At 51.1% G+C, this 12,122-nt stretch overlaps 1 protein-coding gene across 10 annotated transcripts in view; it reads right to left on the reverse strand.

Moving 5' to 3' along the window:
• Positions 1-12,122, reverse strand: part of Slc2a9 (solute carrier family 2 member 9) — a 205,138-nt gene that overhangs the window by 26,144 nt on the left and 166,872 nt on the right. Inside the window, exons 13-14 of one of the 10 annotated variants that reach the window (XR_015441268.1) lie at positions 8,411-9,020; positions 3-8,310 (exon numbers count right to left, since the gene is read on the reverse strand). The exons of 6 other annotated variants lie outside the window; for them this stretch is intronic. Coding sequence is in view for 2 of the 4 variants with exons in the window: in XM_087187347.1 (XP_087043473.1) it covers positions 8,967-9,020 (54 nt within the window). In the remaining 2 variants the exon portion in view is untranslated. Of the gene's footprint in view, positions 1-2; positions 9,021-12,068; positions 12,121-12,122 lie in introns of those variants that run through there. 3 more of the 10 variants (XR_015441269.1, XM_087187349.1, XM_087187347.1) reach the window with 3 other exon arrangements.

Raw genomic sequence — 12,122 nt, forward strand, 5'->3', positions numbered from 1 at the left:
AGAAACGCAAAGACAGAGAAATCAATCAGTAAGCTAATTGGCCATGAAGCCATTTCTGAGCAGGTATTTTGTACAGCTCCCCATTCATATATCAGCATTCCCGAATGAAGCATCTCATGTGTGGCTGGCTGTACAGGGCAAATGGAGCTCTCATGAAGCATTCTCAAGTGCTAGAAATAAATCACCTTCCAACCCTGCAAAAGATGAGGCGTACCAGTCTCTACTGTGGCTTTGCAAATGAGGCATTTAAAAGTTAATCACCATCAGAACAGAATGTCATACTTGCTGAATATTATCAAGTTTATATTTACCATGAACCCCATTCTGTCTGCGCTTTCACTGTACACCAGTCACATACGACACCAAAATGGAAGAGAAAGATCCTGTTTAGAAGAAAAATCATTTTCTTGATGGACCATCATTTAGGCCAAAAGAACATTGTTCCCCCCCCATATGCAAAAAGATCGAACTCACTAATTGATATTCTGAGCAGGACCCCGCGTCCTGGGAGAGGGTGGGCGAGAGCTTGAGCTTGTCAGCGCACCGTGTCCCCCTTGCCTTGCCTGGCGCCTGGCCTGTAGAGGCGCCCAGGAAACATTTAAGGAATAGCACACTTTCTGGTCCGGCTGTGACTCTTTCATACAACAAATAGCTATTTATTTAGACGTAAGGCGACGGCGTCTTTGAATCACCCTCCACAAGCAGCAGTATTGGGGTTTTAGTGCACTCCATTTAATTCTTTGATTTCCGAGCATTTATGTTTGGAACATGATGTCGTGTGCAGGAGTTGATCTCTGGATTGCACCCCAGGTTCACCAGACGAAGTGTCAGAGTCTCTGTCCTCTGTTTCCAGAACTGTACATAGAGGCTTGGTGTAAGGGTAGATGAGATGGTCCTTTAAGCTCTGCACACAGTCAAGTGCCGCTTTCCTCCAAGGGTATGCACTTTCTTCGCACAATGTGAAGGTGTAGGAAGAACTGGGCTCTGCAGTCAGCTGAGTGGGATTCAAACCCTGGCTCTATCACTCACACGTTGCGCAATACTGAATGAAGGTTCACCATGGAAAACTGAATCCCAGTCCACTGGGCATTGGTTCCCTTGTGTGTGACATGGTGACAGACACCCACCTGCTGTGTCGAAGGTGAGATCAGGCGTCTCCAGTTCCACACTGGCCATCCTCACTTGCCTGCTGCATGGGCATTGGACTTGTCAAGTCCAAATCAGAGCTTCTCGACCTGCCCCTGCTCTGTTCTCCTCATCCCTGGTGGCTTCAGCCAGCCCAAAATACTAAGAGCCAGGTGGCTCCTCCTTCTCTCAGCCATGCATGTCTGACTCATCAGGAAGTCTTATTGGCTGTACCTTGAAATAATTCCTCTGAGCACGTGTCACCACTGCTACAGCTGCTACTTTGGTGCAGGCCATTGTCATGTCCCGATTGGCTCATTGCAATTGTTTCTCAACTGATTTCCTTGCTTCGCTACGTGACCCCTAAGGCTGGTCCCAAGAGAGAATGATCTGAACGTGTTATCCTACTCAAAACCTATGGTGATGTCCTAAGTCACTTTGAGCAGAGCTGAAGCCACATGCTATGTGTCTCCTTTTCTTCTCTGACCTCAGTCTCCTCACCTCCTCTGTTCCAGCTTCATGGCCCTCAGGCTTCTCCTTTAACATCTTTGCACATGTCTTCCCTTTTTCCTGGAGCCATCCTTCGACATCTGCGTATTTTGCTTCCTCACTTTCCTTCATCTAGATTTAAAGGTCAATTGGCCACTCCACGTCACTCCTAGAGCTGCCTGGGGTGTCTCTGCCACCTCTAGAGCTGCCACCTGCCTGACTTCCATTCCCAAGTCCTGGCTCTTGTGCTGCATTGGGAAAACTGACTTACTTATCTCTCTTGCAGGACTCTCGGGGTGAAGATGTGGGGAGCCAGGGAGAGAGGCTGCACTTCCCGGCTGCGGCTCTGCCCACTGAGCCTCAGATGAAAGGTCCTATTGGTCCCCACTGTGGTCTGCTGTGTCCCCAAAATGCATGTGTTGGAGCTCAACCCCAGGGTGATCGAGTCATGAGGGTGGAGCCCTTGTGCATGGGATTCGGGAGTTTATCAAAGGCTGAAGGGAGCTAGTTGGCCCTTCTGCCTTTCCACCTTCCTCTGTGAGTGGAAGCAGAGAAGAGCCCCTGACAGACACTGGACCCACCAGCACCTTGACCTCGGGCTTTCCAGCCTTCAGGCCTGTATGGAATTTATTGCTGTACTTCATCAATCACCCAGTCTGTGGCATTTTGTCAGCCAGCCCACACCCTGCCCCACTGACATCTCTGCCCTTATGGGGGCAAAGAGCCTTTGGCAGACATGTGCTCACCCGCCCGCCTACCTTCCACACATTCAGAGCCACATCCTAATTCCTAGCTCTGCCCTCTGACCTCCTGAATGAAGGGCACTGGCTGGAGGGTGCTGCATGACTGACCTGAGGAGGGAGAGGAGGAGGGGACTCAGTTATGGAACCAGATCTTCCTCACACATGTTCAGGCCATTCAGTCCCTTTGCAAAGGAGGAAATCGAGGTGGGGGGGGTCATGCCGCTAAGGAGGTGGCAGGGCTGGAGTAACTCAGCCTCCTGCTCTTTTCCTGAGCTACTGTCCCTTGTTGGACCCTGGCTTGGGCTGAGGAGAAAAGGGAATGAGGGTAATGATAACAATAGTGTATTAGGCAGCTTTCCTATTGCTGGGACACAATACCCAACACCCTGGGTTTAAGGAGAGGTTTAATTCAGTTCATGGTTTTAGGGGATTCAGTCCATGGTTCTCTGGCTCCAAGGCAGGAATGTCATGGTAAAAGGGCATAGCAGAGTAAAGGTTCTTAGTTCATGGTGGCCAGGAAGCAGAGCAGGGAACAGCGCCAGAGAGGAAGTGGCCAAGGACCTGATATAATCCTCAAGGTCACTCTGACAAATCTGGAAGTGTGCTCCACCAATTCTCTGGGCAGTTCCCAAGCTAATCCAGTTGACACAATGAAGCTTATCATAAGTAGCAACCATTTGCTGATCGTCTTCTATGCTGGGCACTGCTGACTGACAATGTTCACAACAACCCTGGGCACAGGCATATTTTCCAGATGAGGTAACCAAGAGTGGAGAAGGTGTTGGTGCAGTTTCTTGGGGCTGTGCAATGAAGTTAAGAACTGAGCAGAAGGAAACTGATGGATGCAGGAAGACCTCATCGGTGCAGATGTCTGGGCCTCCTGTCCAGGTAAGTGCAGTCGCCTCCTCCTTCCCAGCTGACACAAAACCTCTTAGCTATAATTATATCATTTCTGTAAATCTATCTTTTATATTATTAGAAAAGGTCATGAAAATGTCCCACCTTCTCTGATTCAGAAAGAAAATTTCCTTTCAGAATACAGTATAATGTCAAATTATATTAAAAATATGAGGCAGTTTTGGCAAAGTGCTACTTTTAGGAAAACGTCCTGGGGACTAAAGAAAACCCTGAGCTTTTTTTCTACTCCTCTTTATCAGAATCCTGTGAAGATGTAGCAGCTTCCTTGAACAAGGCAAATAGGTGAGAAATATGTTGCTGGAAGGTAGCCGGAAGTCTCGCCAACCAGATCCCAGGGCTCCTTTACAGATCGTGTGTCTTCCCGGAGCATAAGTGGGCCATGGGGCACCATGGCCCTGAGACACCCTTTTGGCTTCCCAGGTGCTTGCTGTATCAGGCGGCCATGGTGAGCGCAGCCAGGCTGGACAGTCTGGGTAAGGATCACCCAAGGGATGCTGGGAACCTGCAACTGGGCTGCCTGTGGGAGCTGCCCTCCTGCCCGAGTGCTGAGTTGGCCGCTCCTTGGCGTTCTGGTCGCACAAAGGAACCGAGATCTGGCGATGTCGCTGCTGTGCTGGGTCCTCTACGGACCCTCCCTGCGGTGACCAGGTGAGGAACAGGACACTGTTGTCAGGGTAAGTGTTGTAGTCCAGCCGGTGCTACTGGGCTTCTGAGTAATTTCTGGTGAGTTCTTGTCCAGGCCATCACTGTTGAGCTCCTGAGCGGTGCTGTTGTTAAGTATGTGCCCCATGTGGACCTTCTGAGTCACTCTTCGGGACCCCGTTAGTGAGTCTCGGTTTACCCTCTCCTCCCCGGTACACCTGTCAGTAAGTCTTCATAAGCCCTGTGACTCACAAGCCAATGCCTTGGGAATTTCTCCACTCTCTCGACAAGCTGACTCACAGCTGAGGCACAGCTGGACTGTAGACAGGACAAGTGGTGTTGCCAGGTGGGTCTGGGCACTGCCTGGACATCTAACCCCCCAAACCAATGTGCTCTGGAAATAACAACATTATAAATGACTGTGAATCTGGGCTAAAGTTAGAAGTAGGCATTCAACTGATTTATCAAAAGCAGAAAGGTGAGCTAGGTGTCGGTGGTGCATGCCTGTGATGTCGGCCCTTTGGGGATTGAAGCAGGAGGATTGCAAGTTTGAGCCCAGCCTAGACAACGTAGCAAGGCCATGTCTCAAAATAAAAAAGGCAACAACCAGGTAGGGATGCAGCTTCACGTGGAGTCCCTGGGTTCAGTCCCCAGTATTGGCAGGGGGAGCAAAAGAGTGTCTGAGCAGAAATAGCCTTCCCCACGTAGGAGACTCCTCCTCATCCTCACACAAGGCTCGAGCGTGCCCTCTGATGCGAGATGTCTCTGGCCCACACCCTGCTATCCAAGCCTGTCCTGCCGCACACACGTCAGCCTGCTGGGGCCTCCGAGCACATGGTCCTCCAGTGTGGTCTGCCTTCTCTCAGCCTTCCTGGCAGCCAGGTCAGAGCAGCACTTGGCACCCTGGGCTCTATGAGTGGCCCTGTTCCCCTCTCTGCGACTCTGCGCCCGCAGACAGGGTGATGGGATGGACACTGGCAGCTGGACACTCCAGAGCCATCCTCGGCAGCCTGGGGGACCCTGTTATGCCTTCAGGAAGAGCTGCTGGTCTAGGCGCTCGCTCGCTGGTGTCTCCCAGCCAGGGTGTGGCCAGCTTGTTCTGTGAAGAGCCACGCCTCTCTGCTAGGACCGCTCGACTGCGCCCCCTGGTGGGAAAGCAACCACAGGCCATGACACTGAAGTGTATGTGACTGGCTGTGTCTCAATAAAACTTTATTTGTAAAACTAAGCCGTGGGCCTGAGGCCTGCCCATTGGCCCCCTGCCTTCTCAATCGCGTTCCTCACTGCCCTGGCCTCTCCTCAGTTTGTTCTCTGTGGTACAGCCCAAGGAGACTTTCAGAAGCCCGTGTGCATCCCTCCTGGTCTCTGGAAACTGCCATCAATTCCCAGGGCTCTTGGGAGGAAACCCATCTTCCTTGCCTGCTGCTGGGGCCCAGGGGCCTCCTCTTCTCACTCCACTCTTAGCTGTGCTCCCCATGTCATCCTGCACCTCCATCCCATCTTGCTTCCTGGGACTCAGCGTGATCCTCCTGCCTCAGCCTACCCAGTGGGTGCACTGGGGCCCTTCCCTCTTCAGTTCCTGTTGTCTTTCTGATCTCTGCCTGCTTCACAGAGCAGCTCCTCTGCGATCACCTTCGCCTTCCTCCTCCTCCTCTGCCAAGTCCTGATGATTCTGTCCCGCAACATTTTTAAAATCCAGGGTGAATGTGTATAAAGTAGCAGGCACAGATCCCAAGGGTGCCTATCGTTCATTGAGTTTGGATAAAAGTACATCGTTGTGTAATCAACACCTCTATCAAGACATAAAACATTTCTTCCACTCCAGAATGTTTCCTGTGCTGTAGGCATGGTGGAGCACACCTGTAATCCCAACACTTGGGAGGCTGAGGCAGGAGGATCACAGTGAATTTGCGGTCTGGGCTATGTCGTGAGTTCCATGCCAGCCTGAACCACATAGCGAGATCCTGTCTCAGAAATCAATCAAACAAACAGACAAATAACCAACCAAGCAAGCAAGCAGTGTTCCCCATGCTGTTGTCCAGTCAGTTGACCCCCTGCCCTGCACACAGAGTACCTGCTGACTGGTTCCTGTCACCGGGTTTCATGTGGCTTCTGAATTTGTCCCCTGTAAGAGCAAACCACTGTGCTGAATCCAGCCCCACTGGGGAGCCAAAGAGGTCTTTCAAAAGCACAAGACCAGTTATGTCTTTAAACTCCGTTCTTTTCCAGAGTCCTCCCATTAAGCCTGAGTCTGTCATGTCCTCCACCCCTGGGGACTGGCCTGGCCTCCCTGACCCCTCTAGAAATCACCTGCTTCCTCTGCATTCCTTGGAGGCTGCTCTGTGGGCTCTGGCCGGCCTCCCTCCCAGCCCCAGATGACCCCTGACCTGGTGGCAGTCATGCTGTTCTTTCCTGACATACAGGGCAGCAGTGTGCCCTCATGTTCTTTGCTCACCTCCGAGGCCCAGTGCAAGGTGGGACCGAGTGAACCACGCCTCTTCCTCCCCTCGGACCCAGGGCGCATCCTCCGACAGACCCAGAGAGGCCAGGAGGCTGTTTTGTTTGTTTTCAGGCCCCACAAACCTTGCTAGACATCTGTTTCCGCCCTCACTTTGCAGAGGCACTGGGGATATGACCCAATATTTTTAAAGTTAAAAAGAATCATTTCTTCCCTCTCACATTTGATTGAACTCCAACAGAATTTTATAACTGCAGTGGAGTCAGACAAGCATACATTTGCATGCAATTTTCTCCCCACCAGAAACTATGGGTGCTCATGGCGAAGGGGACTGAGCTGCCTGGGCTTGATGACAATGGTGCAAGCTGCATGGATGCTGCTACTGCAAAGGCCCACAGGAAAGGCAGCCTGTGGCCAAGGGTGGGGGACAGAGGACACTGCTGGAGGACAGGTGCATGGGAGAGAAGAGGAAGAGCGCTATCAGGTTCTGGGGTGACCACGGAGCAGACAGGCTTGGGGCACTGGGCAGGGAAGGGGGCAGAGTGGAGATTCTAGCCCTTCTCAGAGACTGCTCTTTCTGAGTGACCCAGGGATGGCACAGCAGGAAACTGACAACGATGACAGCACCCACAGCTGCCTGGCTGAGCAGACGATGTGTGAGAGGAAGCCTGGACTCTAGCTGCATTCTCTTTCCAGCCCTGCTGCCTCTTTTGCAGACCTGACAACTGTGGACCTGAGTAGCTACAGTCAGAAAAAGCCAGAAACTTGCCCATCACCGAGCAGCTGACAACTGCTGTGGGCTTCCTGGTCATGTTGTAGCTGGGATTCCAGGTTAGGTCCAGCCCCAAACTCCCGGCACATAAGGACAACCACCGACTGCAGCCCCACACGCCACTGCTATGTGCTGGGAGACCCATGTGGCCCCTTGGGTGGTGACCCAGAGAGGACTGGCAGGGAAGCGGGGGGCCGACCACCCCTCCCAGGTTGCTGGGATGGAGGGGTCTCCAGTGCTGGGGGACTTTCAAGGATGTCTGGGGAGGCCTCCAAGATGATATGCTCACCCAGCGAGGGAAGGTGTTGCAGGTTCAGCTGTGTTCTCCTAAGATACGCTGAAGCCCCGCCCGCCCTGCTTCCTATGAGTGTGGCTTTGTTTGGGAAGAGTCTGCAGATGTAGCCTACTTTAGGTGAGGTCATCCTGGGTCTGGGTGGGCCTTGGATCTGATCCCTGGAGTCCTTACAAAAGAGACAGACACGTGCACGGGGTCGCCTCACGTGACAGTAGTGATCGAGATAGAAGTTGGCAGCCACAAGCCCAGGACTGTGAGAGCCTTAGAAGTTACGTGAGTGGCACGGGGCAGATTCTCCCTACTGCTGTTGAAGGAAGCAACGGTGCAGACCCTCACGTTGTCCTTCCGGCCTCCAGATGGGGAGAGAAGAGGCTTTGGTCGTGTTAAGCCTCGAGGTTTGTGGTACCTGTTGCAGCAGGGACAGAGCCCAGGAGGCTGACACAGAGGCCGGCGTCCAGGGTTCTTGGAGCTGTGTGCAGAGGATGCTGGGGACAAATTCTCCTAACCAGGGTGACACAATACAGGCTGGACCCGAGCCTTCGTCACGGCTGTGTTGGCTCAGGGAGCTCCCTGGGGCTCTACTGGAGGGCTGGGAAACATCTGACACTAACACATCTGGAAATGAGTGAAACAGTCAATGTGTCCGAGCAGGTGGCTGTTGTGGGCTGCACTGTGTCCCTAGATTCATACACAGGGCCATCAAAATACATGGTAAATGTTTAAATTTAAAAAATACATATCGTAGCAATAGACGCATGGCTGTTAATCGTCCTCAATATATTCCTCCTCGCTCTGAACACACCAATCCCAGCATTCTTGCTGCTGCTGCAGCAGCTCTGGAGTCCTCTTCTGTGAGTGTCTTTACAAGCTGTGATCAAAAATACAGTGAAGGCTGCTGCTGAGTACCATCCAACGGAAAGGCAGGCTCGTAAAATATTACAATGTGTGTCCTCATCCACTTTACTCACCTCACCTGATGCCACGGGACTTCTGCTCTTCCTCATAGTCAAAACGATGACAAGAGGGAAAGGTTCTGAATGCATTCAGGACATTGAGGCAGCTATGACAGTGTAATTAAAGACACTGGTGGAAGAGGCCTTCCAGAACTGCTTCAGAAAGTGGCCAGACCAATGGGATGAATATGTTTGAAGTGAGTGGGAGTTTTTTGAAGGGATTAATGGCAATGTATCTTTTACTGTAATTTAAAAAAATTAAACATTTACTATTTTTTTAGTCACACTTTATACGCTGAAGTGGTAATGTTCAAAATTTAGAATGTGACTATGTTTGGAGATAGTCATGTTCTTAAACAACACTGATCCTAATCCAACATGCTTGGTGTCCTAATAAGAAGAGACTGAGGCATAGATATGTACATGGCCCCAGAAGGAAGCAACCCTGCCAACGCTCTGATCTCAGACTTCAAGCATCTAGAATCGTCAGACAATAAAATGCTGTAGATTAAGCTGCCCCGTCCGTGACACTGTTACAGCAACCAGAGAAGGCTCAGAGAGTGGCTCCCGATCATGGCTGGAATGGCTTCAGAAGGGCAAAGTCTACAGCATGTCCAAGGCACTCCTGCGGGCGTGAACAGAATGTGGGAGTCCTGCGTTGCCCCCCGCCTCGATCACTGTGCACGACAGCCCCACATACCTAACCTTTCATAGTGGCAAGTTGCCTCCAGAAAGGATACCGGCTATCACTGCCATCCTCTGCTGTCCCAAGTTCACCCTGCAGGGCCACTCCTCAGCAGCCACTTCTGCAGGATTTCCCGACAGCCATGGGTGGCCCCACCACGGGGGACCTGTTCCAGGGGGGATATGTTTCAAACATGTCCACGGCACACCGAAAGTTCTGAGTACAGTGCCAGCGAGAAAAGCAAGACAAACATATTACATGAGCTCTGAAGGAAAACAGTGTCATTCGTCCACCAACATGGGTTATTTCATTCCTGTATATTCTCAGTTTTTACAGCAAGACTGAATTATTTATCATTGGAACTCCCTTTATAGAAAAAAGCAAGAAGAAAGAGGGGAAAAGGAGGAGGAGGAGGAGGAGGAGGAGGAGGAGGAGGAGGAGGAGGAGGAAGAGGAAAAATGAAGGGTATCCTGTCACTACTTCCTATGGAAAACTGACCCTTCCATCCCAGCCACCTTGCGGGCTCTGGTCTGTCTTCTTCTGCCCTGGATTCGATCTAAAACGTCCCCCAAGTTCTCCCGTGGTGGAAGAGGATGGGATGATGGGGCGCTGTCCTCGTCAGTGGACTCATCCATGGATGAGTTTGGTAGCTGACTGTGCCGTAGGAGCTGGGGCCAGGTGGGGTCCCTGGGGGTGTGACCAGAGGGTGTGTTCTTGTCCCCAGCTCCTCCCTTCTCTCTTCTTCCCGGCTTTTTGTGGGTTGAGCACCTTTTTGTCTGCTAGGCCCCTCTGCCATCTTCTTTCTGCCTTGCAGCCTGATGACCATGGATGGAGACTTCGAGCCAAAATAAACCTCTCTTCCTTTGAGCTTAGGTGTCAGATGTTTTGTCCCATTGATGGGAAAGTGACATAGATGCTCTCTCCTAGGAGCTGAACGAACCAGTCTTACCAGGGTTGTGTCAGGATTCAAAACACTCCATGCGGGGGTGGGGGGAAGGCACAAAAAGAGCCCTCGGGAAGCCCTGGTGGCCCTGGGACGATGACACACGGTGTTCCTGCAGTGCTCTGAGGGCAGGGAGGGGCTGCCCCTTCCTCTCTAGCTCTCTGCCAAAGGAAAAGCATGAACTGTTCCTGAGCTATCAGTGCAATGGGCATTAGGAGATTTTAGTTTAGTGTTTTCTTTTTTTAAATTAAAAAAATTTTTATTAGTAAATGTTTGCAGCACATCACATTTACATTCCTTGTGTGGAGTTGGCACATGGATATGACACATCTTCATTCCTCTTTTCATCCCCTCTCTCCCTTCCCCTCCCTTATTCTCTGAGCCCCTTCCCCTTTGAGAAAGATCTATCTTTTTACTGCCTATTACCTGTCTTTTATTTTGCTCTTTATTTATATTTTGGGTATCTCATATAAGGAGAAACCACATGATAAGCTTGTGTCTCCAATTTATTTCACTTAACATTATGGTTTCAAGGTGCATCCATTTTCCTACAAATGATTCAAGTTTATCCTTCTTTATGGCTGAGTAGTACTCCATCATGAGTACATACCACATTTTCTTTATCCATTCATCTGTTGGTGGACATACAGGCTGCTTCCAAGGTACAGCTATTGAAAATTCCGTTTCTTCTTTTGCTCTCTCTCATCCCACTGTAGCCCCAAGAACACAGGGTGGAGCTAATCGTACTGTTCAACTCTGGACATGCTAATGTTTCTGGACCATGCCAGGGTCCTCTCCTATTAGTCATGCTCTTCTTATCCTCATTCCCCACTCTCCTTCTTTGTGCCCTACAATGGTCTCTTGCCCACCCTGGAAGACTTAGCCTGGGTTTTGATAAATGTCCCTGAATCAGTCTCCTGTCTGCCTGTCATCTATTTATGTGTCTGTCTGTCTAACTACGTATCTATGTATCTATCATCTACCTATCTGTCCTCTATCTATCTTGGCATACTGGGGGTTGAACCCAGGGCCTAGCTCATGCTAGGAAGGTGTTCTACCACTGAGTTATATCCCCAGCCCTCTTTTTTCCTCTTAAAGTTTAAACCTTTTTGCAGGTTGGAGGTGTAGCTCCAGGGCAGAATACTTGCCTTGTGTGAACAAGGCCCTGACTTCCATCACCAGTGCCACAATAAATAAACAAACTAAGTGTTTTGTTTACAAAAAGGGTTCATTGCTAAACATGCTTGGAAATGGCTGACCTGAAAAGCACCCTCACTGTGAAAAGGAAGCAGGAAGGAGCGGAACTTCTGGAAGACCCCGCGCTGCCGGACCTGTGACCCGCTGAGCGTGTCACATCGTGCTCATCTCCTGGAAACAAACTGCTGCTTCTGCTAACTGGGTCAACTGGGAAAGGGCCGGGCTGAAGGGTCAGGCTTGCGGAGGAGATGGTGTGGCCAGCATGTGACTTCTCTCGAGCTGCTCTCTTGCCAACGACTTCCTCATTTCCCTTCCTGATGCTGCAGGGTCGTTGCTACATTTGGAACCTTTCTGTGGGCTGGTTTGGAGGGCTCTGTGCCATGAGCTCAACTTGGGAGAAATGCTGCTGATGGGTGAAGCCAGGCTGTATGCGGAGGCCGGGAGGCGTCCGGGGTGTGAGCTGCTTGTCTGCCCTGCCAGGGCCGGGGTCTGTGCCCAGGGCTCGCCTGGCACAAGCTCCTCTTCCCCACCGTGCCACCATTTCCTGCTCCCGACTGGCCCTTCCATGGCCCCTGTCCTAACCCAGGCCTTGTCACCATTTCTCTGGCAAACGACACACAGTCCCAGCCACCAGGTCTCCCTGCTCATGATCCACTTCCAGTTGAGCCTCCAAACTCACCAATCACTCAGTCTGCCCTTCACTATTTTCCAAGTATCTGTGGGTTCTCAGCTCAGGCTGCACATTAGGATCAACTGCTGTGCTTCTAAACACACTGATAATTCCACCCCTTCCCCTTGACTCAGAATCTTGTGATGGTAACTGAGGATCCCAGGCATTAACCATTTACCTTAAAGTCCCCAGATGAATCTCATGCACCCTCAGGACTGAAAGCCTCTGGCCT

The sequence above is a fragment of the Heterocephalus glaber genome, unplaced genomic scaffold (assembly GCF_053883595.1).
Source record: "Heterocephalus glaber isolate CG9 unplaced genomic scaffold, H.glaber_assembly_v1.0 deba00001509, whole genome shotgun sequence".
Taxonomy (NCBI): domain Eukaryota; kingdom Metazoa; phylum Chordata; class Mammalia; order Rodentia; family Bathyergidae; genus Heterocephalus; species Heterocephalus glaber.